Raw genomic sequence first — 24,787 nt, 5'->3', positions numbered from 1 at the left:
TTACTATTCCGTACTGTCTACAGAAAACAAACAAAAAGGCTTCTGATGTCAATCAGAATTTTTTCCTGCAAGGATAATAGGAGTTTGTAAAATTGTTCTATATTGGATAAAGACAGGTCTAATTACAAATTATTCAGTGGTACTGATGGGCATACTAAAGTCTGGTCTTTTTCTATTTATAATATATACTGATATATCGTCATGCCAGACTTCCAGCTATATAAGCTGAGAAAATTGTACTGTTGACAGTCACATCTTTTACCAAGTAAGAACAGAAATTCTATGCCACAAATCCAGATTCGAGGGTTATAGACTTAAATCTTTCTGTACCATATGTTTAGCCTGAGATCTTGATCTAACACAGTGACAGTTGGATACGATCTTTATTGGTCTTACCTTTGCAGAGGTTAAATGCACAAATGAAACCAGTCTGTGCGGATTTAACTAGATTTTTAAAATGATATGAACAGGGTGGCAAAATGCACACACAGAATATACAAGCTTCTTTCCTTCGGTGACCCAGGTTTGATTTGATTCAGCACAGAAGCAAAGAAAATGTTAAAGGTCTGGGTTATGTTTTTGAAAGATGACTCCATAGAAAATACGCACACAAATTACTATAATGAAGGACAGTTGGCAAAAATGATAAGAATGATAAGAAAAAAGAGTGAGCTTATTTCAGTCTGAAATAGTCTTTCACTATCACATACCATCTGTTTCCACAAAGCATTGGAATGACGCTTAGTAGTGTTTTCCTAGCTGGACACAAGAGAAAGGAAAGTATTTCTGTCAATTCCTCATGATCATACTAGAAATTGTTTAATACCATGGTTCTGAAAATCTTTTCTTTGAAGTCAGACTCCCTGGAAACACTGAATTCACAGTTTATGGGAATCTCTTAATGTAAATCAACAAATAATTCCACTGGATTCTTATTCTTGCACTCCAAAGCAAATGGAAATATTCTGTATTCAATACTAAATCATTGCTTCTAGAAAAAAATAAAATAAAAAATAAAACACATGGAAAAGGCATTTCAGAGTAAAAAAAAAAAATCAACAATTTGATCAACAAATAAGGGTTTGGGATTTGTTTGTTTTTTTGTCATTTTCTTCCCCAGCTCATCCTAGGAAACACAGAAGCTGTTTGATATTTAGAGCCATTGACATCTAAAACCACTGAAATACTGATACACACCGTATTTAAAAAGTCTTCTATAGAAGGAGGTACAAAGTTAAATGAGTGACTTAGAAAAACATTTCAAATACTTGGCAGAAAGTCTAGGATTTTTTTTCCATTTTTTTTTTTATGTTTACATAGTTCCATTTGAAGCTTTCAAATGAAAATCGGATGTATCTACACTTTGTGAGATAACGCAGTTAACTATAGGTTTAAGTTTAGCTGAAACTTGCCCGAACCTTTTTAAATGCTGGTAAAAAACAGAAGCTGCTTCATTTTAATCAACTGAATTATTTTCCGACGCAGAAGCTACTTAGTGAGGAATAATGTCAGACTATGACTTACAATCCATTTCTTCAACGTTGCTTACATCATCTCCTAACTAATCACGGAGAGGTCAAAAGATTTCAACAAGACAACTTGCTTAATAGAGTCCTACTTAGCACAGGTCAGACAGCAAAATGGGATTTTAAAATTATGCAGTGAAAGTGTGTCTTTGGTCAAGTCACATGGAATAACTGTGCCACTCTGGGCCTTTTTTTTTTTTTTCCATTTTCAAGCAAAATGAATTTATGACCATGCCCGTGTACTGCATTATGTGTTAAATGAATGTACAAAGCAGCAATCTTTCACTAGTACAAATAATTTTGTACTTTGCTGACACATGCTGCATTACAGCTGAAGAAGAGTGCTCTCCTCGGTAAAGCAGGAGACAGGAACTCCAAATCTATTGTATCCTATTAGATGCCTTAATCACTTCAAAAAATTAGTTTGGAGGGAATTTGGAGCAATAAAAGGATATGTCTTTAGCCCTTTATGCTCAACACATAGTTTAGGCAATTTTGGTATGGAGTTTGAGATACCACTGCTTGTGTAGAATTAATAGAGAACCACAGGTAGCAGCGCTTGACCATTCGCAGTGGATTTCTGTGCCACTCATGAATGAATAATGTCCACTGGAACCTCGTAGGTGGATTCATCAGGAGAAGGTTTTCAAGTAAATAAACTTTGAATAAACATTTTGGCTAGTGAATGCACATCATCAATTGGAAGTGAAATTGTATCCAGCGAGGGAGTCCTTATCGAACTGAATAAAATCAAAAAATACACAGGGATGGTAATAAGTGCAGTTGTCCTATTGCTTTTCTGTCTGTACTTTTTTTTTCAATTAAAAAATATTACAAAGGCTTCTTAACCAACTGTTGCTGCAGTTCAGGCTGCATACTTCCCTAAAGAGAGGTGCTGTAAAATCAAAAGTATCCACAAAGCTGATATTCAGAATAAGACAGGAACTTGAAAGCTTAAGATTTAAATTTTGGTTGTGAGGATATAAATTAGCTGAGTTGAAATATACCATAACATTTTAGGATAAATTTATATTGATGACAGTCAATAGAATTAAAGCTGGAGACAGGGGTATCCAAAAGACTCTATGGAGCTCCAAATACCTTTTTTAAAATTGGGAGTTTAGGTTATTTACAAGGTTGGACAAGAGGTTGGGAAGAGGGACAGAGGGTTAGTGGTTGTGGAATAAGATTCATTTTTTGGACTTTCAGACAACCGATAAATCACAGCACAATTACAAAACTGTCCTGCTTGAAGTTTGAGTCCTGGCTGCTTATTATATCACCTATACCAATGAGAGTGCAAAAGACCAGATTTTTGGTGTTGACTCCATATTTTCAAGTCAGACTCTTTAAAGAAAGTTTTCTTATTTAGAAAATGTTATATACAGGCCTCTTGGAATTTGAAAATCAATCAACTTGACTACAGAGAAATAACATGCTTTTTAGTGACATTCGTATTCATTTAGTCTGAGACCAACTGCCACGTAGTTGGTAAGTCATGGATTTGGTCTTTAGTGTGCCAGATTTCAGAGCTATGGTTCGTCAAACCCTGTGATACCATCATTTCAAGGTTTAGCAAAGCTGTCTTTACAGCACAGCAGTAAGCTAAAGCACATGGGTCAGAGTCAACTCCACCAACACAGCACTGAAATGGGGAGGAAATTTAAATAGGCTATTAGGAAAAGACAAAGGAGGGTGTGATTTTTAGGCATGCCTTGGAAATTTTGAGTGGATCAGACTGAACTTACTGAAGCTGGAATTCAATCAATATGCTGGAGACATATCAGGCTTGTCTAAATTGACTATGAAAGATTTAAAGGAATGACCAAAGGTTGGGATTGCACTCCATCACATTTCTGGTACTTTCAGATATATCATTTATGGTAAGAAAGTGGGAATGATGGCTGTTATCTTGCAATCAGTGAGCAGATGGATCCCATATTTCAATAGGAAGTAAAGCTACAAATGACACAGCCAGATAATGATGACTTTTGCCAATAGCCTTTGATAGAATATCTTTTGCAATAAAATAAGATCCTTGTGTATGGGCTATAAAACAACATTTCAGAAAATGCTTTGAAAGATTTTTATTTTTTCCTTTTAAATATTGTGCTTCTGCAACAATATCTACAAAGACATGGGGACAAATATGCAACATCTGTGTATCATATCTCTTTTCAAATAGACACTCAGCACGTTCACAGATGTATTTTTCCCAAAATAATACAAACCAGAAAAAGCATTATAATTTCCATTAGTTCTTTATCAAGAGAAAGGAACAATTGCTATTATTTTCATGTCAGCATAAGATTTTTTAATTCATTCTGTCACCTCTGAGTGATGTTCATGACACTCACTACAACATAGTCCTAGTCACTCAGATAATTTAGGACTTACCTTGTCCCAGGTTATGTTCCCATGATCCTAGATATGTTCTAGGATATGTCATTAAAAGTCATGCATACATCTCTCATTGTTCCCCAAAAGCTATAATTGAGATTCCATATTTCGTGTTTCCCTCTCTTACAGGTATCGTGTATTAGTTCACTGCCAAAGAGGATGACGTGGCACCTAAAATATTGGTCACTTCTAGACTTCTCAACTGTCTTAACACATGTATTGCTGTTAATATGTTCCTTAAACAGTTCTTGTTATTATAAATATTCATATACATGGCTTAGCCAAAATTCAGATTTTTGATTAAATGTAAGCCTGTATTATGCAAACCAAAAAGATTCATCTTTGAAAAAACACGGTGTATGACAAAATGCAATATAGTATAAGACATACAGCAGTCTTCCACATATACTTTCCAGGTCTTTGAGTCCCTGTCATTTCATTTAGCCAACTAGTTGCACATTGCATAAAACAAGCTTCCCATATTATATCCAAAATTTTGGCAGTTTCTTAGTATTATGTTTTCCTCTTTCAAATAACTTCTATCCATAAATGTAATCCTACATTCTGTTATGAATAAAAAAGGTCTCCTTACAGTCTAAACAAAAGCAGAACATATAACGCAAACAACAAAAGCTAGCAAATAAAACCCAGAAGATTCAGTGTCGTGTGTGGAGAAAAAGGACAAGAGCACTCATGATGAAAAAAAATATTTTAATAGGAAAGGAATGGGGTTGCATCAGTGCGTAAAATAGCATGTGCTTCCTACCACTTATATCCCAGAACGTTTTCATTTATCATAGAGGACTTTCATATGCTGCTTTAGTGACATCGAAAAGGACCGAGAAGGGAAGCTGAAGTATGAAACAAGTGAATTGTGAATTCCTGAGATAAAGGCACCTCTACAAAATAGAGTTTATTAAGTGAAATAAAACTTTGTTACCCTCTTCACCATGTTTTAAATCTGATAGTCAGGAAAGCACTTTGAAGCATTCTCCATGTGAGAATATGCCATCCCCTCAGGAATATAAAAGAAAAACTTATAACAGGAAATAAATATACTTACCAGCTAGAAGGGAAAGGTTCAAAGGAGACAGTACACAGATTCAGAATGGTTGATTGTTGTCTGTTCACGTTCTGCAGTTTTCTTTTCACAAAAGAAAGTAATTTGAAATGAGAGGTGCAATGTGCCTGTTTTGGGCAATGCACTTACCTCATAGTCCATTCTATCAAGGAGTGTTGCGATAGAACGAGGGGTGACGGTTTTAAAATGAAAAAGGGTAGATTTAGATTAGATAATAGGAAGAAATTATTTCCTGTGAGGGTGGTGAGGCACTGGCCCAGGGTGCCCAGAGAAGCTGTGGCTGCCCCATCCCTGGAGGTGTTCAAGGCCAGGCTGGATGGGGCTTTGAGCAACCTGGGCTGGTGGGAGGTGTCCCTGCCCATGGCAGGGGGGGTTGGAACTCGATGATTCTACAATTCTATGATTGTATCCAAAATGAGAATATAATTATGATTTTCTGACCTGGCAGCATATTCTCTACTGCCATTGCCTTCTGTGTGGACAGGTGTACATCACAAGAGATTTGGTTTCTCTCCTTCTGAAACTGCCTTAATGCCGAGTAAACAAATTCTCATGTTTTTGGCTTTGTCCATAGCTTCATTCAGGCAGAAAAGTCTGAACATTCTGAAAACTGAAAAATGCGGTAACTTATTCGCTTTTAAAAACCTTGGATTTCAATCTAATTGAAGCAAACCTCCTCCTTTTTATCTAGTGCCGTCCTGCAGAGGACACTGCAACATTCAACTGAAGCTCAAACATAGTCAGAATTTGCCTTTTCAGTAAACAGCAGGTACACATGGAAAAAGGTTAATTCAATAGCTAGGTTGCTAGCCGCTGTCTTAAGGTTTAGAGTTCACTTACTTCTCTCTACCACAAATGTTAAATTTGTGATTTAGGGCTAGACCCTTAATAAGACTCACTGCCACTCTGTGACACAGCTCCTGAGCTTTAGCTGCTTAGTCTCCAGAACAATTTTTTTTGTTCTGGATTTTATGACTGGGCTGCCTACGCAAAGCTGGAAAGGTGCTTGAAAAGTGGAGGAAAAATAACAACCCAGCTGATGGTTAGCTTAACAACAATGGCTGGCAATCCTGCTTATTGCCTAAAAAAGCAGCTGGTGAGTTTTCTTGTACCATGCCGTGTTGGGTTTACTCCCAGTGCCCCACTGATTCACTCAAATCCACATATCCTTGTGCATGCCACCATCACACAGCCTGGTTGGGTCACTTACGTAATTGTTTCAGGTCCAACAGATTTTCTGAGCACACAGTACATTAGTACATTAGATTCACTGCCTCACACAGATACGCACATAGAGAATCGAAGAAGGATGGGCCCCAAATTTGCAATTTTACATTATCAAGGCCAGGTCACTGTTTCCCATGTAAGTGGGAGAAGTGGTACCTTTTTTATATAATAATCAGTAATAGATACATCTTCCTGTTTGGCATTAGCTAAAGTAGCTCTCTCAGGGTGCAGCCCAGGCATACCCTTGGTATACCCTAGGTATGCCATGCGTTCTCTACCTTCCTTACCTTAAAAATAGGTTGGAAGACACAAATTAAGACACTGTGAACATTGACTTGTATCAGGTTAAGAGACAGGGAATTTTTAGTCTTTCTTCCCCTAAAGGAGAATTAGTGGTGTTCCCTGCAAATTTCTTATTACTTGCCTGGAAACCTGCTCTTCCAAAAGCTTTGGTCCACTGCTGTGCTTTGGGGGATGGAGCAAAGTTTACATTAGCAGCTCACATCTAAAGGTTTTCCCTTAAGGGAAGCAACAATTTCATACTGTGACTGGTCTTCCCTGTAATGCAGCATTACCCAAAATCTATATTACTTTGATTCCATAACAAAATTCTGTGCGTCCTTAAATAATAAACCTTAATGACAATAACTCTCGCATGAGTATGTTTAAAAAGCCTCCCATGAGCCCAAGCTGTCAGCTTCCAAAGCCAAACCAACAGTTTCAGTCCTGCACATGCCAACACCTGTGCTCAACTTAAAATCACTGAGAATAATGCCAATCATGGAGAGAAGTCCAGTATGTGTTAGCAGACACAGTCCAAGCACTGTTTGTGGTTGTTTTCCTTATGAGGGAAAAAACAACAGCCAAGTTTTCCTGGGAGGAAGTTGGGGACCACACCTACCTGTAAGAGAGAAGCAGAAAATGAACGTTTTGTTCTTTTGCTGCGGGTTTTCTTTTCTGCATGTGGGAACAAATCTAACACTGGAAGACGTAACTGTAATGTAATGTAATTGCGACACTGGAAGATGTAAAAAATGACAGCCATTAACAGTTTTATTGCAAGGCAAAGAATCCAGCTTGTGCCAAAGAGTCAAGGTTTGTCATTTCCTGTCCTAACAACACTTCAGATTCATCTAGCAACTCTTAAAAACGCTTGCTAACTTTTTCCGTTATATATTCAATTACAAATCTTTATGAAGAATTTTAAGCAAAAGCAGAGAGGGAGATAATGTGTATTAGCATTTCATAAATTGTCCTCTGTACGCCGGTGTGTATTTGATGAGCATTCCTGCAGAAATGTGCTTGGCAACTGCAGATTCTGTCATTCTGCACCGATACGGTTATTACTCTACACGGTAACTACACAGACGCAGTGGTGCAAAATATACAACCCCCTAAGTATCCTCTACACCGTGTTTTGCTTTGCAGAAAGATAAATGATTATGAAGAGGCTGTTAGCTCCCAGTCACCTGTTTTCACAGTACATACGGCCTCTGTGTGCGAACACGTCCCGGAACACTTCCCGCCATTTGAATCACGAAGGGCCGGATTTTACCTCATGCCTCTTACTTTAAGCACAGACTTCCTCAGCTAACAGCCCTTCTGGTTTCCGAGGGCCTGAAAAGAGGCACCAAGCACTGGGAAGAGCGGAGCAGAGAGAGCTCAGGAAGCCAATCGGTTCTGGAAATGTTTCTGAGCAACTGCAGAAGAGCTTCTGGGCTTCTTCCCGAGACTCATCGCTAATTGTCTTGAAGTTTGACCCTGCTAAATCCTTCCAGAGAAAATGACAGATTTCAGCTTAATTAGCTTTTGTTTCTCTGAGTGCACGCAAAAGAGTGCTGCATTAAGCTCTTACTGAGCGAACGGTGGCAGAAAGAAGCTGAAGTATTTCTTTTTCTTTCTTTCTCTCCCTCTGACACCCGCCTCTGCTAACGAACCTGGATAATCAGCCAGCCCGTGCAGAGCACCTCTTCTCCTGCAGGAGCTGAAAGTGCTTTACCAGCTGGATGCAGGACCAGATCTGGGACACGCTGGCAGAATTCCCACTTACTTCAATGGGACCACGATTGATCCTACATGAGCCATTATCAAATGCAGCCACCTGTGGGGAGGGTGTGGGGGACCACAGCAGCTGTTTAGCGGCGCACGGTAACACAGAAACAAGAGTTCAGGCTCGGAAATGAAGAATGCCATATCCAATTGCAACTGCAGGTGGAATTTAGGTGAGCAGAACGCTATTGCCTCAGTTGGGATTTGGCGTCAGCTTTCAGGCCGGCAGTGCCCTGGGACCTTTCCCAGCAAAGGGTCAGAAGCATCGTGGTCTAATGGACACAGCATGGGACTGGGAATCAGGCATCCCTGAGCGCACCGATGCAAACGCCCTTGGAAATAACATGCTGACCGTCTGTTAACAAAATAGACTCCTTAACCTTTAATAAACCCCGTGAAACACAGGGGGCTGGGCTGAAGGCTGGAAGAGGAGGTAGACCAGTCAGCCTATTTATTTTCCTGCCTAAAGATATTGGGTTTTTTTGAACACAATTCCCTCTCACCATAATAGTGGAGGGAGGCAACAATATCTGGCTAAAAAAATGAACAACCCTCCTCCCCAGTTATCCGCATCCTAAAAATACTGTGAAGGGCAGGAGACAGCCACACTCCTTTGGAGCCAAAGGTGCTCCTGAGGCAGTCCAAGATGGATGGGCATTCAATTTGGCTTGAGGGTAACTGTAAAACACAATGTCAGTGCAGTTTTTCAGGACAACGGTAATGCTAATCACCTAGAAATACATGCATTAAAAAGCTATTATTGAATTTAAATTAATACATCTATTGTATATTGCTTTGCAGGTATTAATTTAAATCACTGCGAGGCCCATGACTTCTCTCAGCTGTTTCTGTAGACTCACTCTGTTGGCCTTAGGCACATCCTCAGCAGAGGGGTGAATCTCAGACAATCCTTACTCAGGTAAGGCTTCTGAAGTAAGACACTTTAGATTGCTAAACCTCACATTAATAACCTTGCCATTTCCACGACAAGCTGCAGACTTTGTTTCTCTGGAATCTCATCTTTTATTCTGTAGTTTGACACAGGTTAAAAAAGAAGCAAAACCTCAGAATTTGCTGTTTATTATAGTATGAACGAAATATACATTTGTTTCAGTTATTTTTGCATATAAGATTGAAATATTTAGTAAACCGGCAAGCATGGCAAACACATAGCTTATTTAAGCTATACTTCAGTTATCATATCAACTCAATGAGCTGCACCATTTACAAATCGATGCTCTTATCAAAATGTTTCAGTCTTATTACTCTATAAATAGTTATACTACAGGGTGAAAATTAGCCTCACACACAAAGTCAACCTAAGTACCACTCTTGTCTTACAAATTAAAAAAGAAGTTATTTGGCATACAATTCCTGTGCTAGGCTTCTGAAGGAGTGATGAATTTCACCTTAGGAGAAAATATAGTCTTTACTGGTCAAATGTGCGGTATGAATCACAACCCTTGCAGCCAGTCTATTTAGTGTGACTTTTCATTTTTGAATTTAGATTATATCCTTTTGTAATCTCTTCCTTTCTTCCCAGCCAATGTACATCCTGGGATAGTCACTGGGGGAGAGAGGAATGAAGATGCATACATCATCAAACGTGAAAAATATGTATAAATCTTTGGAGATAATATATTTTCATTTTTCATTTGTAGTTTCATAACTCTGTATGCTTTGCATCCAGTTTTTACAGCTGAGATACGCTCACAGGCAGCCTTAAAATGTGATTATAACAATTAATTTCTGCAGAAAACGTCCTTGAAAGAAGTCACGTAAAGTCTCCAAAAGAGGTCATGAACAACCTCTGATGCTGCTTTTTCTTTGTCTTTTTTGAAAACACATGGAACTATGAAATATTTTCCACTTACACTTACAACTTTCCCATTTGTTTCTGATGTTTTTGCAAAGAGAGACTTGAAAATACAGGTCCTAAAAGTATTTTAAGAAAAAAAAAAAATTTTCTTAGTGAAAACATTTCTAATAAACATATTTTAAAATTACAACTTTTTTTTTTTTTAATGTAAAGCATTTTAGAAAATTTAGGGAGTGGAAATCTGTGAAATTCTGTTAATGAATTTTTATTTTGATATTTCTGGGAAGTGTAGATACCAGACCTAATAACAGATTAGAGCTTCTGGATATGTTTATATTGACAGTATTTTGGAAATTGAACAATATAATTTCTGTAAATCTACCCTCAACATCAGCGAGGGCCAGAAAAATGATGCAAAGTTCTTTATACAGCTCAGCATAGTCATTCAACCCGTAGGACTTTGCCCCTTGCAAATGTACTGTATTGTCTCCATACCAAAATATCTGCCCAAGCCTTCTGTTCCTCTTACTGCTTTGTCATCTGTTGCACCAGCAGAAAGCATCTGGTTTTGGGCATGGTTCCTTTCAGAAGGAGAAGTAGCAGGAAGAAATGAGTAGAACACAAAAAGCAAACCAAACACACACATACACACAAAACAAACATACAAACAAAACCCCCTAACAAACCAAACAAAAACAAAGCAGCAAAACAATGCCCTCGAAAAACCCAAATCAAAACAAAACAAAACAAAAACACAAAACAAAACACCCAGTCCTCCCCTCCCCCAGCCCCTCCAAAATACCCCAAACCGGCCAAAACACTTATATACCATAAGAGGAAGGGAATAGAATATGAAACACCACCCAAACTGAGATGTGTCTGGGCTCCTTACAAATATCACAGCCATCCATGGCTGGACAGATGATTTCCTTGGCTTGTACTGTTTGAAACTATTAACCAGCAGTCCATATCAATCAAAAAAATCACCTGGAAATGCTCTTCTGTTTTTTACATCACATGGAAAATCTTACGCTTTAAAGCACAAAAGACTTTGATTTTAAATTGGAGAATTATACGCAAGCAGCCACATAAGCAAAAGGAGAAAGGAGAGCTCTAAGCAACAGTCCCAAAAATTTCCTTTGTAAATGAAAACCCCATCTGGTCTCCAATTGACCTCGCAGTGCTTGGCTTGCGTCTGCAACTGAACGCAAAAGCTCAGGCTTAGGAAATCATCGTCTGAAGGCAGACTGTGATACTATGACTTTGTAGGGATGTTTACATGTCGAGGAAACACCAGATCTCAAAGTATTCCTCCATATAAAAGTGGGGTTACCTGACAGACCAGAGAGTCTCAAAGGCAGGAGACAAGGGGCTTAACTGATGGAAGAAAAAAACCAAGCAAGTAAAAACCCAGTCTTGCTACAGCTGTCAGACCAGATGTTTCAGCCACACATTGGCAAGTGATAAACTCAAGATTACAATTTGTTATGTATCCTTACCTGACGAAAAAAAGACAAAGAAAACCAAATACTGGTGTTTCTAACACATTTTAGGATACCTACTATTTTGATAAATAGATATAAAATCTTACAAATCTGCCTTGTAGAATAATTAAATTCTTTTCCCATGCCTTCTTTTTTTGTTGCTGTAATGAACTTATTTTACAAACCTCGAAATCTGGATTACAACTGCAAAGAATGTCACACTTCAGCTGAAGACAGAAGCCTAGTTCAGGGTAATATTAGCAACACTATGGTAAAATGTTACGATAGAGACCATTTAAAGTTTATAAAATGTAACAAAATATATTAGAGAGACACGTGGGCTTAATTTTCCATTCACGCAGACGTAATTCCTCAGACCTCCACATCTCATCTACAACTGTGTGCGAGAAGAACCAGGCCAATATACTCCACAGAACACCACATAGCTTTGGGTGTGTGACTACCAGCCTGTAAATTGACTATAGTCTACTCAGGATACAATTCAGTTCCAGAAGGATTTTAGTCTCTGCTGTCAGTGGAAGCTGAGCTGAACCTTGACTCTTGAAATCACATTTGCTTTTTGCAAATTAACCTCTGCTAGTACATGAACAGAAAATAAGATATTTGCGTATGCACTCCTATACACATATGCTCATATGACAAAACATTACCAAACTCAATTTCCATTAGTTGTTATCAAATATTGAGACATTATGATGAGATACGGGCTCATTACATGAGTAATGAGTAATAATAACAAATAATTATTTATCATCTGAAATGTTAAATGCAGATCAATACCCATAATGGTTAGATTAAAGTGTTCATAGCATTTGAACTGTCGGGATCTTCTGATCTCAAAAGCACATGAACCAGAGGAAATATGTTGCATTTAACCTAATTACTTCATTATGAGTGACATAAAAACTAGGTTGAAAATCTACGTACGAATTGGAAAGTATTCAGGTTCTTAGATACTTCAAGCAATGTAAGTTTAACTGCTTGGAGAGAAAAGTATTTGCTTATGGCATGAACACACATTCACACCTGTTGTTGGAACAGTTTCCAGTAACGGAACTAGTTTATCACAATAAGTGTTAATACTTTATTCCTTTTTCTGCTAATCCCATTTTCTGTTTTATTTTAACTGACTGCAAGATTGCTACGAAGTTTAGGGCCCTGTTGGGCTTTAAAGCTTATGTCAGTTTTCAGCATTTTTATAACTACAGCTCACATTGTGCTGGTTATTCTAAGGATCTGTTTGAAACCACTTCAGTTCAGTCCAACACTGGCCTTTTGCTGAAGTAGGGTCAACGGAAAGGTTTTGTTGAAGGAAAAGATAATGTATTAATAATTGGACTCCCGGTTGAATGCATATGTAAATAAATATCTATGTTGTATCATATGCGCTAAGGGATCTGTTTAAAACCTACAGTTATTAAGGTGGAGGCAACTTTTTTCCATTCTGGACCAAAACTTTGTTTAACTTCATTTTTATTGAGCTCTTGAAGGAGGCAAGGCTCAGTTTCATTTTAACTATGAGCCTGTTGTGGCTCATAGTACAGCTCACAGCAGTCCAGCTGACCCCCAAATCATTGGTTTGAAATTTAAGCAGACTCGGAGTTGAGCCTCTAAATTATACAGAAGATGAATTTTTTGGAAAAGAGGGAGATCCTCTCCTGTTGCAGTTTCTGGGCTAGCTCATCCTCTGGGACTGCAGGTTGAGGAAAGACCCACTGCTCCTCCTGCCCCTGCTCCTGGGTTTGCGTTGACGAGTCCTGCCTAACAAAACACCGTCTTACCTTCTGTAGTGATCCCTGATGTGTCCTTCTCACCCCCTGGTCTCCAAGGTCCTCTGGCCTCCGTGCATGTGCAATACCTGCTGTGCGTGAGGAGCTGGGCTAGCCCCACCAGCTACAGTCTACATCTAACCCAGCGTATCAAAACACAGACTTTTATCTATGGAACAATATTAAGTACGCTCCCTGGGGTGGCATGAACCCAGTACGGCACACTGGTTTGGAGGATATTGAATTTATTTCCCATGACGGAAGTGGCCTTATATCTCACTTGGGGTTTTACACTACCACCGTACCCTGGACTGATGAGGTCATTTCTTTAAGAAGAATCTCATTTCAGCAACATTTGAAATAAAAGAAATGAAAGTGGTTGTTTTTTTTTTTTTAGAGTAATAACATTTTAATTCAACCATTTAAATCGAATGCTCCCAGCACTGAGACCCTTAGTCATCCCAGACTTCTACTAAAGTCAGTGTGGGGGGGTTCATTTGGAGAATACATACCTCCAATCATATCTAAACATAAAGCAGATGATTTAGTTTTCATGGAGGAGAAAAAATATGGAAGAAGGAATTGATCTGGCTTCTTATGAAGTAGGCAAACATGTGATGAGAGTTGTCTGAAATGCCATAATTGAAGTACTGCGTCATCACCAGGAAGAAGACTAGGCCCTTTGTCAGTGCACGCAAATGCAGACCACCTGCTACTCCACAGCCTTGGTGTGGTTCCACTCATTTCCTTAATGTTCAAGTCAGAGAAATGGGACTTTGTGGACTGATAAAAATCTAATAAAGAATAATTGAGCAGGTTCTGTATGGTGACAGCAAAACCCACCAGCCAAGAATGTTGAGTATCCCTGTCTCAGAGTGCTTTATATGTAGCAGTTTAATACCCCCCCATACCTTCTTTAAGTAGTCTTAATTGGCCTTAAAATCAAGGTACCCAAAATGACGAGCCTCCTGTGAAACGCCTGGCCTTTGTTATTTTGCAGCAACAATTCTGAAAAGTTCTCTGCGTGTTCTCCAGGTACTGTATGGCTGGTTTGTATCTTCAGCATCAGTCCCTCTGCTGATTAAAGGTCCTGTGCTGAGAAATTCCCTCCTCCCCACAGACATATTTTATAATATTTAGCACTCAGTGCTTTACACTATCAAAGCATTGTACGCATGCTATCTAATATCTCCTAATTAACTCATACATCTCCTATTAAAAAAGCATCTAGAATTAATGACATATGGTATCGCTGGCTTTTATACAACACATGCAAACTCAGCTTTCAGTTTTTACAAGAAACGTGGGTAAGCTGAGATTCCTTTCTGAAATCTGACAAACATTTCACCATATCTGACTTTCAACAGAGAGGAAAAGAACAACAATGCAAATTGGATCTACACAATTATCAGCGAGGGACTGAATGCGCACACAAACACCAGCATGGGCAAGGGAGAATCTACAACTTTCAGATCCAACGTTTTCAGTTCCTTAATGAGGCGCACACCAATTACACGGGTTTTCCACAGACTTTGCTCTCAAGATCTGCAGAATGCATGAGAAACAAGTAAAGTCTGTCGTTTTGGTATCCATCAAAGCTCTCTTCCATGTGAGGAAGTGGCTAATTTGTCATTTCACACTCAAAAAGGCGTGAAAGGCAAAAAGGAGGGAGGTTAGATGGAAGAGAGGAAAGGGGGGTTGTGACTCATGAGAAGAGACAGTAGGCCTGATTTGAAGCTCGTGTTTGCTGCTGCATATCAGAAATAAATTCCATTAAATCACATTGATGTAAAATAGACAAGAAGGAGGCCAGTGTTTCTTGCTTATATGGAAAAATTTACACTATTAAAACCAAAATATGAACCAAGGAACAAGGAACACTTTACAAATGAAATTATGGTATATAGCAAATTTCTAACTTATAGGTTTTATTTACACTCGGACATCTTTTGTTTTATTTAATTATAATAAAAGTATTCATTCCAACAATGCAAATTTTCAACTTAAAAATACATAAGACCTTTGGGAGAAAATCCCAAAGAATACACACGTCTGAGGAATGTCAGCTCTGTGTCAAGAGCACTGGTCTCAGCCACTAACTATTTTCCCTCATCGTCTTTCATTTTAGCTTTGTTGTTGTCTTTATTTTTCTTTTCCTTTGCGTAAAACAAAGCTAGCAAAGGGCCAGAGAAACAGAGTCAAACGTTTGGAGAGATAGGAGAGGTGCAGGCAGGAATCCCATTATTTGTTAATAGGATTTGTGCACATACCTCCCACGGACCACTTAGGAAATTTACTCCCAAGCATCTCAGAGGCAGTTTCAATTAGAGTCAACATTTCATTTCAGCAGATGGACTGCAAACTGGTGGCTATTCAAACTCTAATGAGTAACGCTTGATGATTCCCCTCTCTTAAACTATGATTATGCTTTCTCTTTTTTTTTTTTTTTTTTTTTTATGGGCAGAATGAATGTTGTTCCTAAGCCAATACTTAATTTGATTTTTTGCTGAGCCTCTCGGTGCTAGCAAACCCCACCCGTGTGCCTGTGTACAAGACCAACGGGTAAATTAGCGGGTATGTTTTGCAGATCTGTCACACATTTCCACCATGCCTTTAATTCAGAAAGATGCCAAAGAACTAGAAGAACATCTTCCCTCCCCTGAAATGTAGCCACCTCTGGGGTGGAATGTGCCAGCAAATATTAACATGGGAACACGGACACTAAATCTTATGTGAAAATTATGCAGGAAGTACAGAACACAGCTCACGTAGCCTCAGGCTAACCAGAAATTAGCTAAAAGTGTACATCTTTTCTTTTTAATGAATGCATTTGAAATTATTGCCTGGTGTGTGGTACTCCAATAAGGAACTTGTCATTTGGTATCAAATCCCATTGTACAGTCTCATACAGATTAATAGTGATGGTGAGTTATCTGATTTCAATAAGAAGCAGTACTAATTCATAGGCAAGATGCACAAAACAAAAACACAGTATTTTTTTTTTCATGGAAAATGTCCTTTCTTTAAATAGCATTTACAAACTACGTAGATGGTGGCCTCGCTGGCTCATGGTGCCTTCGGTTTCGCTTTTTTTTCATCTCCTGCACATGCTTCCATTTCGCACCGCCTTTGTTCCGCTGCCGCCGTTTCTCCCGGTGCCACATCTGTTCACAGTACTCATCCAGGCTAAAGCTGGGGCTGCTGACGAGCTGGATGTAGTCCTTGTACCTCAGCCGGGACTCCGTCAGCAAATCCCTCACCCGGCCCTCCTCATCCTCAGTTTTCTGAGTGCTTTCCATTTGCCCGTTCTCAATGACGTTTAAATTCAGCTTCACAATGGTATGGACAAAGGTGTGCTCCTGGGCTTTGCAGAAATAGGCTCCTGCATCCTTTCTTTGCAAGCTGCGGATCAGCAGCCCGTGCTCTGTTTTGATGATCCTTTCGTCGGCCTTCAGCTGTAGGGTTGGACAAAAAAGAATGATATACGTGAGTTTCATCAGCAAAACCAGAATGCGTGTCAGCATTGTACTGAGGTGGAGAAAAGGCTTGGCTGGCCCACAGCGTGCCCCGTCCCTTGGGTGCCAGCACACGGTGGGGCACGTGCAGCTCAGACAGATACCAGGAGAACCTTTAAATGGCTGAGTTCTGCCCTTAACTATAGCATCTGTACCACTGACGTTTCAGCAGTAAAACATATATGCTGCACAGCTGAAAAGAGAGACAGTAACACTCATCACACCAAAATGCACTAAGTTAGATCACGTTCTCCAAGGAAAAGTAGCTATTTAGTGCCCCAAATCCCATTCATTTTTTAACTTCTTTCCTTGAGCTTTCTGTAATGCACTCAATATACCGGGGTGCTTGTAGCGCTGGAGCTCTGGAGCGCTGAGGCCCTGTTACACTGAAAATAAATACTACTACTGACTTTTAAAGTGAAATGCTGTGATTCTGATCATCTTCAACTGGGTTTTACAAAAGCAAGTTCATCCTGACTTTGACTCATTGAGAAGTGATTAAAAACACCCCGTGAGGTTAGATGAATACAACCCAGTGTGATTCTTTTACTGTTAAGATCTCTGAAGAAGACCTTAGGGGAAAAAAAAAAAAAAAAAAAAAAAGAAGAAGAAAGAAGCAAAGAAAAGAATGAGATCGCAAGTGAGAGCTGAAGTCTGTCAGCGTGGAACTGTGGTTTCATTTACAAATGGAAATACTTCAAAAAATACAGCAAGTTCTCACATGTTAAAAACAAGGTGCACCTTAGAGTAATAACACTGTCAGGTGAGTTACATATCTGGTGATCTGAAAATTGTTTCCAAAATAACCTAAGTCTAAAAAAAAGATCCTCCCCCCGCCCCCCCCCCGCCCCCCCCCCCCAAAAAAAAAAAAAAGAACAAAAACCCAACAAAATGGGATGTGGCACTGGGCACCTAAGTATTTTTGCAGCTGGGGAACAGAGAAGGTAAGTGATTTGCCAAAGACCATATAAAGATTAGTAGCAGAGATGGAAGTAGAAAGCAGAGCCCTAACTCCCAGTGTCCAACACCAGCAATTCCTTTGAAAATGATCCGGTCTAGTCCAAAACTGTCACCTCCCAGGCGTGCTATCTTCTGCTGCCACACAGAGGCTGCAGCACACAACGGCACCGAAGGACCTGAGTGCTGCTTGCTCAGCCTGCAGCAAAGCCAGGGCCTTAAACACAGCCTCAGCACCGCTGGTGGCATTATTATAATGTAGAATAACTTCAGCGCAAGGCTGAGTAGTGGGTTTAAAAAGAGGGGGAGTGGGGGCAGAGAGAACCAACACAGATTCTGGAAAATTTCCCAGAGTGCGCATCTGACCCTCCAGCAAACTTCAGATGATGAAGATCAGGGAGGCATAAAGATGACTAAATTAGATTTATTCACAGTGGGTAAGCTACACACTGTTTCTTTATGTAAAAAATCTGCACACAATTCCCTCTTTTACTCCATGGGAAAAAATGTATACATACATATGATTCTCCATCTGTTATGATTCTAACTCACTAGTACTTTATCAAAATAGGGTCTCTTGGAGAAAAGAGATGGATGAGATGACCTCCCAGGGCTTTTAGCTTTACTCTTTTCTAAGTTCCAATAATAATGACTTTGGAAGGGTTAAACAATTTAAGAGACCATTTCGAGATCACCAGAAAAAGCCATACACGTATATATAATACAGTCACAGGGAGAGAGAGACTTCGGCTTGCTACTGTATCAGCTGTAACCATTTTCGGTAACATACAGATTAGGTAGGTAGGTACGTAAGTAGGTAGGTAGATGGATAGATAGATATGTGGATGGATGGATGGATGGATGGATGGATGGATGGATGGATGGATGGATGGATGAATATCGGCCTGTTTACTACCATTGAAGAAAACAACTGCTACAGAAGTCTGGCCAGAATGTGGCTCTGGCTGCCTGGTTCTGTGGCCGAGTAGTTTTTTGGCTCCTGCCACCAGTTGACAGTGTTGGGTCAACCCTGAGCTTTAGTCTCCTTGTTTGTAAACTGTATATAAGCATGCCTACTTGGCGCTAGCAGTGTGAAATCACACTAATTTCAGGAAATTCCTGGAAAATCGATTGTCCTGACAACAGGTGCTGCGTGAGCACAAGCTACTTTTGATTTACTACACTGAGTTTAAACCAGAGAAGTCACAGTCAAGCCACAAGCACATACGCAGAAGATAGCAGGGAGACAAACTAGAAAAGACCATTTTTCCACCTCCCGAACCTACAGCATAGGGCAGTAGTCCTCAATTTTATCAGCTAGTGACACTTCATTCCAAGTAAATGTACCTTTCTTACAGTAAAAACAGGAGCATAAAATGTATAAATGAATATACAAATAAGTAGCTGTGGGCAAAAATATGTCTAGGGCAGGTGTTTCCTTGTGGTGCTGTACTCCACAGAGAGAAAGAAGCAGGAGCAGGGGCCAGGTGGAAGCGCTTGGAGGCTTAGGTGTTGCAATACGACAAGGAAGCCCCAAACCATAACACTTCTGCCCAGGCTTCATGTCAACATGAAGACCCAAGTTTGAGAAGTTTAGGGAAAAGGATGGAAAGCAGCAGCTAATTTCCAGACATTTGGGTTTCATAAGGCACTATGCAAAGACCAAGTTCCCACATTGTCTGAGTGAAAACAGGACGGATCTCTTTGAGCTCGGGGCTTGATGCAATTGCAGCAGTAGCATCTGCCCATCGGTGGCTCTGCCAGTATTGTAGTCTAGAGCGTCTTGACAGCTGTGTACCTCCTACACTTGGAAGATCTCCAGCTGGCTGTTTCAGCTGGCTGAACGCCAGTCCAAAGAGCCCTCACTAGTGCTTCGCTTATTTTCAGTGAAAGGAGCGCAGAATAATGGCAGATCTAGACTTGAAAAGATCACTGGACCCCCAAGTCCAGCACCCTGCTACTCGTAACTATCTACCATTTGTGTGGCAGCCGACACTTTCTAGTTGTAAACGTGCTAACTGATGGAGTTGCACCCCCATCTGTCTTGGGATACCGCAGAGAAAGCTAACAGAGTCTAAATTGGTTGTGTCCCTTAATCCCAGCCCATCGTGACTCCTATTTTTAATGAAGCAGCATTCTTACAGAATGTCCTGTGTTAACCTTGGATATTGATTTACGGTGACTGTCACCTCCTCTGTGCCTTCATTGTTCATTCCTTTCTTATCCTCTGGCAGGATGAAATTATGGCTCTGATTTCACACGTATTGAGCAACACTTCATTACTGTTTTCCCCCCTCACTTCTCTTTTTGGTATCCTGTTTATGTTGTTTTACCCATAGGTTCAGAACTCTTCCTGTCTTTTCTCTCTACTTTTTCCCCCACAGGGCTCTGGAGTTTCATAAACACCTGGCATTTCATTACTTGGTAGTAGATCTTTAACCTTTCACTTGAATGCTTAATGTGCTCTTTGGTTCCTGACCTATAGATGTAAAACATATTTTATTAAATTTTAAGGAGAGTGAAAAGACCAGTTAGATAAAAGACATAATTTTGTTTTGGTCAACTGTGGACTCATTGCTACTCCCCCCCACCCCATCCCCCCCCCCCCCCCCCCGTAATAATCAATAATCAATAACTCTCCTAAAATATTTGTGAATAGGATTTAACAACTCAGAAGCACAAAACCCTTGCTGACATGTGCTTAAATTTGAGCATACAATAAAAATTAAACATGAAAGACATCATTTTGTTCAATAGGGAACCAATTATAAACCACAAAAATGAAGCAATTGATTACCATTAACTTTCTTTTCTTAGTGGAGTGGGAGCAGATTTTTGGCAATATTTTATCAACAAATGGTACTTTTCATCCTTCATGATAAGCATATAAGTTTGCCTAAAATTACATTACCTGAAGTATGGCACATACCATAGGTACTGACAATATTTGACAAAGGGAAAAGATCTCCATGCAAATCAAACACTTGATTCCTCACAACCTGAATTTAACAATGGAGTAAAAACAGACATTGCCAGTAATGATTGCAAATCTTTAAACAATCAGTAAGCTGGAAAACAACCAAAGATTCGAAAGTGCTGTGGCACCAGGTTAGGTCAATGCCTTTTGTCCTTTGCTAGTGACGTGTTTAGATAGCTCCCTCTTTACAAATAATTCACATGTCAACTCTTTCACAGTTAAAACACTGCACCTGTCTGGGAGAAGAAAGTGGCTTCAAAGCCTGCCTTCCCTCATTAATCAACATGTGAAAAAATGTTAGAGGTAAAGCTGGACTAATCATAGGTTAGCTGCAACCCCTGAACAAATTGAGAGGGGGAGAAAGGAAAATGAGGAACATTTGCTGAACATTCGCATTTGTTTTTGTTTTTCTATTGTTTTCTTCTTCATCCTCATCATTTGACTGGAAATAAAGATCACTCTGGGGTTTTCTGGCATTATTGTTACACATGACTTTGTTTCTCTTGTACTGGGAAAACAATCATTTAACTCCAACACAGCTGTAGACTTAATTTCTCTTTTTTTTTTTTCTTTTTAACTTTTTTTTTTTTATTATTTACCAAGAAGCCACAGAAAAAATGAAGAACATGTTGCTGGTACAATGTCATTATGAAAACGTGTGATTCCTATTATTTTCAAGGTGAAGCTAACTTCTTATTCTGAGACTGAATTTTAAACTCCTACTCCCCCCCAATATATCCAAATCAAAGCAGAAATCTCATTTCAGAACTACTTCTTTTTTTTTTTTTTTTCCTCCAGGAAACTGTCAAAAATATTAGTCTTACTTAAGAATCTCAAGGTATTAGGGGGAAAACAAAGCCAATGAGTCATATAATAGAATAAAAGAGTGAAAGCATGAGAACTATAAGTAGTCCTTCCGCTGCAGAATGAATCTCTTATTTTTCCCACTCTCTTGACCTCTTTCTCATTGGCATAAGGATTCAAACACTGAACTACACTCCTCTAACAGAAGGTACTACTGGAAACTCAGTCCTTGGTGTATGTCCTCTTCCTTATTCAGCTCTCATCCAACCTTAGATTTCAGACTGGCATAGGATCTGTGACATTTTTTCGCAAGATGCTGCTGACCAGATGTTTGTAACAGAAAAACGGTCATCATGACTCAAAAATCTCCAGCCACAAAAAAGATATGGAAAATTATGTCTTGGATAAACTGAAAAATGTCTTCTAAGTCTGGCTAAAATGTGGAATTGAAACAACATCTCTCAGCTCCAATGGGGGAGCTAGGTCACAATCTTGTGTCCTGTCCAAGAGTGGGTCAAACTCTTGTACCTACCAAACCATCAGATGGTCGTTAAGCCGGGTCCATCTGAAAAACACAGCCCAGGGCTGCGGGGCAGGAATACGGAAAGGGTGAGAACCGCTGAAGAAGAAACTGGAATATCCTCCTGACTTTTGGTGGATTTATTTTCACTCCCAGGTATGAATAGAGCCATAAGGGGAGAGTTAAAAGTGATCTGCACCTATTCTGTCACTTCAGCCCGTATGGTTTGTTCTGTCCCCTGCAAGGGGAGGTGGCAGCTTGGCAGACCTGGACCCGCAGGAGACAGAAGCCGGGGGGCTAATACTTTTCAGAGCCACGGGGCACTAAAACCAATGGTTTTGTAAGGAGCTACGCATTTGCCTTTTGCAGTCCTGACACCTATTATATAGATAACATAACACATAAGAATTCTTTTGAGAAATAATTAAATATCTGGTTTAAGCTTCAGAAAACTTCAGTAGTTTAAGACATTAGAAACAGATCACGTCCCTACTATTTTTTTTTATGAACTCCCTCCCTCGTCTCAGTGACTAAGCCTGCATGCACAGGAACAAACAAGATCAATTGCGTGAGCAACACTAGACACAAAAGCACTAGATATTTGACTCCTGACCTTAAAACGGCCCCGAACTACAGGGAAATGTACTCCCACTGGCAGCAAAATGACCTGGTGACAGCTCCTGTACCACGGGAGATCCTGTCCCTCCCCACAGGTTGCACTGCCTGGAAGTCACATTCTGAACCATGACCCTAAGGGTGAAATGTCGGGGACATCCTGCTGGGCCAAACGCTTCCCATCTAGTCTGGATTTTGCCCTTTTCCTTCCCTCAGGAAGCTGTAGTGCATGTCCGGGACACTGCATAACCATCTATTTGTAAAGTCAGGTTAAAAGACTTGCTGAGACATTACAGTTCCAGCCCTGGAACTAAAAGTCCGTAACCTAAGTTCCAGGTGCACGGAGTCATTTGCAAAGCATGGTATCGTCATCACAATAAGTTACACCGCTAAGACACGCACTAAAATATTGTACAGTGTTATGTGAGAAATCTGCTGCAGGAAGGCAGAGAGCGAGCAGAAAATATAATTGTAATGGGAAAAGTTATGGTAAGGCAAGGGCCGAGCAAAGATCAAGCTAGACATGAAATATGACTGCACTGTTTCTGTCGCATATGGGATTTTTTTGTCAAATTGAAGTACTTTAAAAAGAAAGTCAATTGCTTTGCTGATCTTTGGATTTTCTAGGAAGGCCTCCAATTAGGCTCTAATACCGATGATAAGTCAAATTAGAAAACCTGAAAATCTCAATTTCTGAATCCCCAAATTAACAAGGGATTAACATTTTAACCTGCAAATACCCTTATTTTATCTAATAGGAGGAGTGATTGTTCAGCATCTCTACAGACCCAGTCATTTATTTAGGCAGCCATAGATAAAATTAGGAATTTAACTTTAGGTACATGCATTTGAAAAGGTGACATTTCTAGATTAGTATCATTACCTTAAAAAATAACCAAAAAAATATTCTTTTTTTTTTTTTTCCTTCTAAAATGTGTTCTCCCAATATGATGATTAGAGATGTTCAAGCTGACTTTGCTCAGAAGGAGTTCAAGTTCTTATGACCCTGGAACTAACCTGGATCAAAATACTAGAAATTCTGTGACTATAAGAAATTTGTGGCAGGGATCAAACAAAACTAGTAGCTCTACACTGTCTTTAAGTGATCTGATCCTGTAATCATCAATGTGTGCATATGCATTTATATAGGCTGCTATCTTCAAAGACTGCAAAAAAGTATATAAAAATAAACTAACACAACCACCCCAAGGAGTTGCGGAACATGTGCTCCAGCTTCTATTTTATCAAAGCTAGATCACAGAAACTCCGCTATGGCTTTAGGGACAAAATGTGGTAAGAAGCTATTTGCCTACTGTTAGCATTCATAATGTAGAAAATCTGTCCGCAGATTTCTCCTTCAAATTTTCTTCTAAATTTGCCTCAAAGGTTAATCTAGCCTTTTAGCAAAGCTTTACTTTTCTCATACAAACAGATGTCAGACGGTTTATACAGAGTGAGCCCAGTAAACATTGCTGTGCAGGGCTGCTAATGTGCAAAGATGTATGCTGTCTGCTTGCTGGAGTTTCAAATGCCATCGCACATATGCACATATTCCCCTACTCTCAACGTGCACGTCCTTGGCACGTTGGGCAGTCCTGGACATCATGGTGCCTGGGTCACTGGCATTTGGCCCAGAACAAGCAGCAAGGGACAAGTCACTGCCACGGTGAACCTTTTGGAAATACAAAGCATGGCAAAAAATGATACAGCCTTAACTTGGGCTATGCTGTATAGGTCAGCCTACCTTAAGTTTGTTCAAAAGTTGGTTTGACCTGCAGCTCGTTCTACAATCAAACAAGAAAGATAGCTTGAACTTGGCTTCCTGACCTTCGGAGGCCTATCTGAACCTGTGATTTATGAGAAAATCAACTATATCTTTTTTCCCCTAAATTGACACAGATAAAACTCAAAAGCAGGCCTTCAAAAGAAGCTTTCAAATCTTGAAAGTGTGACTTCTTATGATACAGAAATACTACATTCTTCACAGGGAAATAGCTGTTTTACAAAAAGTTTGCAGCTCTTT

General features: G+C 39.6%; 1 protein-coding gene across 1 annotated transcript in view; it reads right to left on the bottom strand.

The window, feature by feature from the left end:
- Positions 1-15,186: 15,186 nt before the first annotated feature.
- Positions 15,187-24,787, bottom strand: part of SEMA3D (semaphorin 3D) — a 146,386-nt gene continuing 136,785 nt past the window's right edge. Inside the window, exon 18 of the mRNA XM_082498678.1 lies at positions 15,187-16,831. Within this exon, the coding sequence (XP_082354804.1) occupies positions 16,418-16,831 (414 nt within the window). The 3' untranslated portion in view covers positions 15,187-16,417. The remainder of the gene's footprint in view (positions 16,832-24,787) is intronic.

This window comes from Vanellus vanellus (genome assembly GCF_965231255.1).
Source record: "Vanellus vanellus genome assembly, chromosome: 1".
Lineage (NCBI taxonomy): Eukaryota > Metazoa > Chordata > Aves > Charadriiformes > Charadriidae > Vanellus > Vanellus vanellus.
Note: the sequence above shows the minus strand (reverse complement) of the source record. Positions and strands in the feature narration are given on the sequence as shown.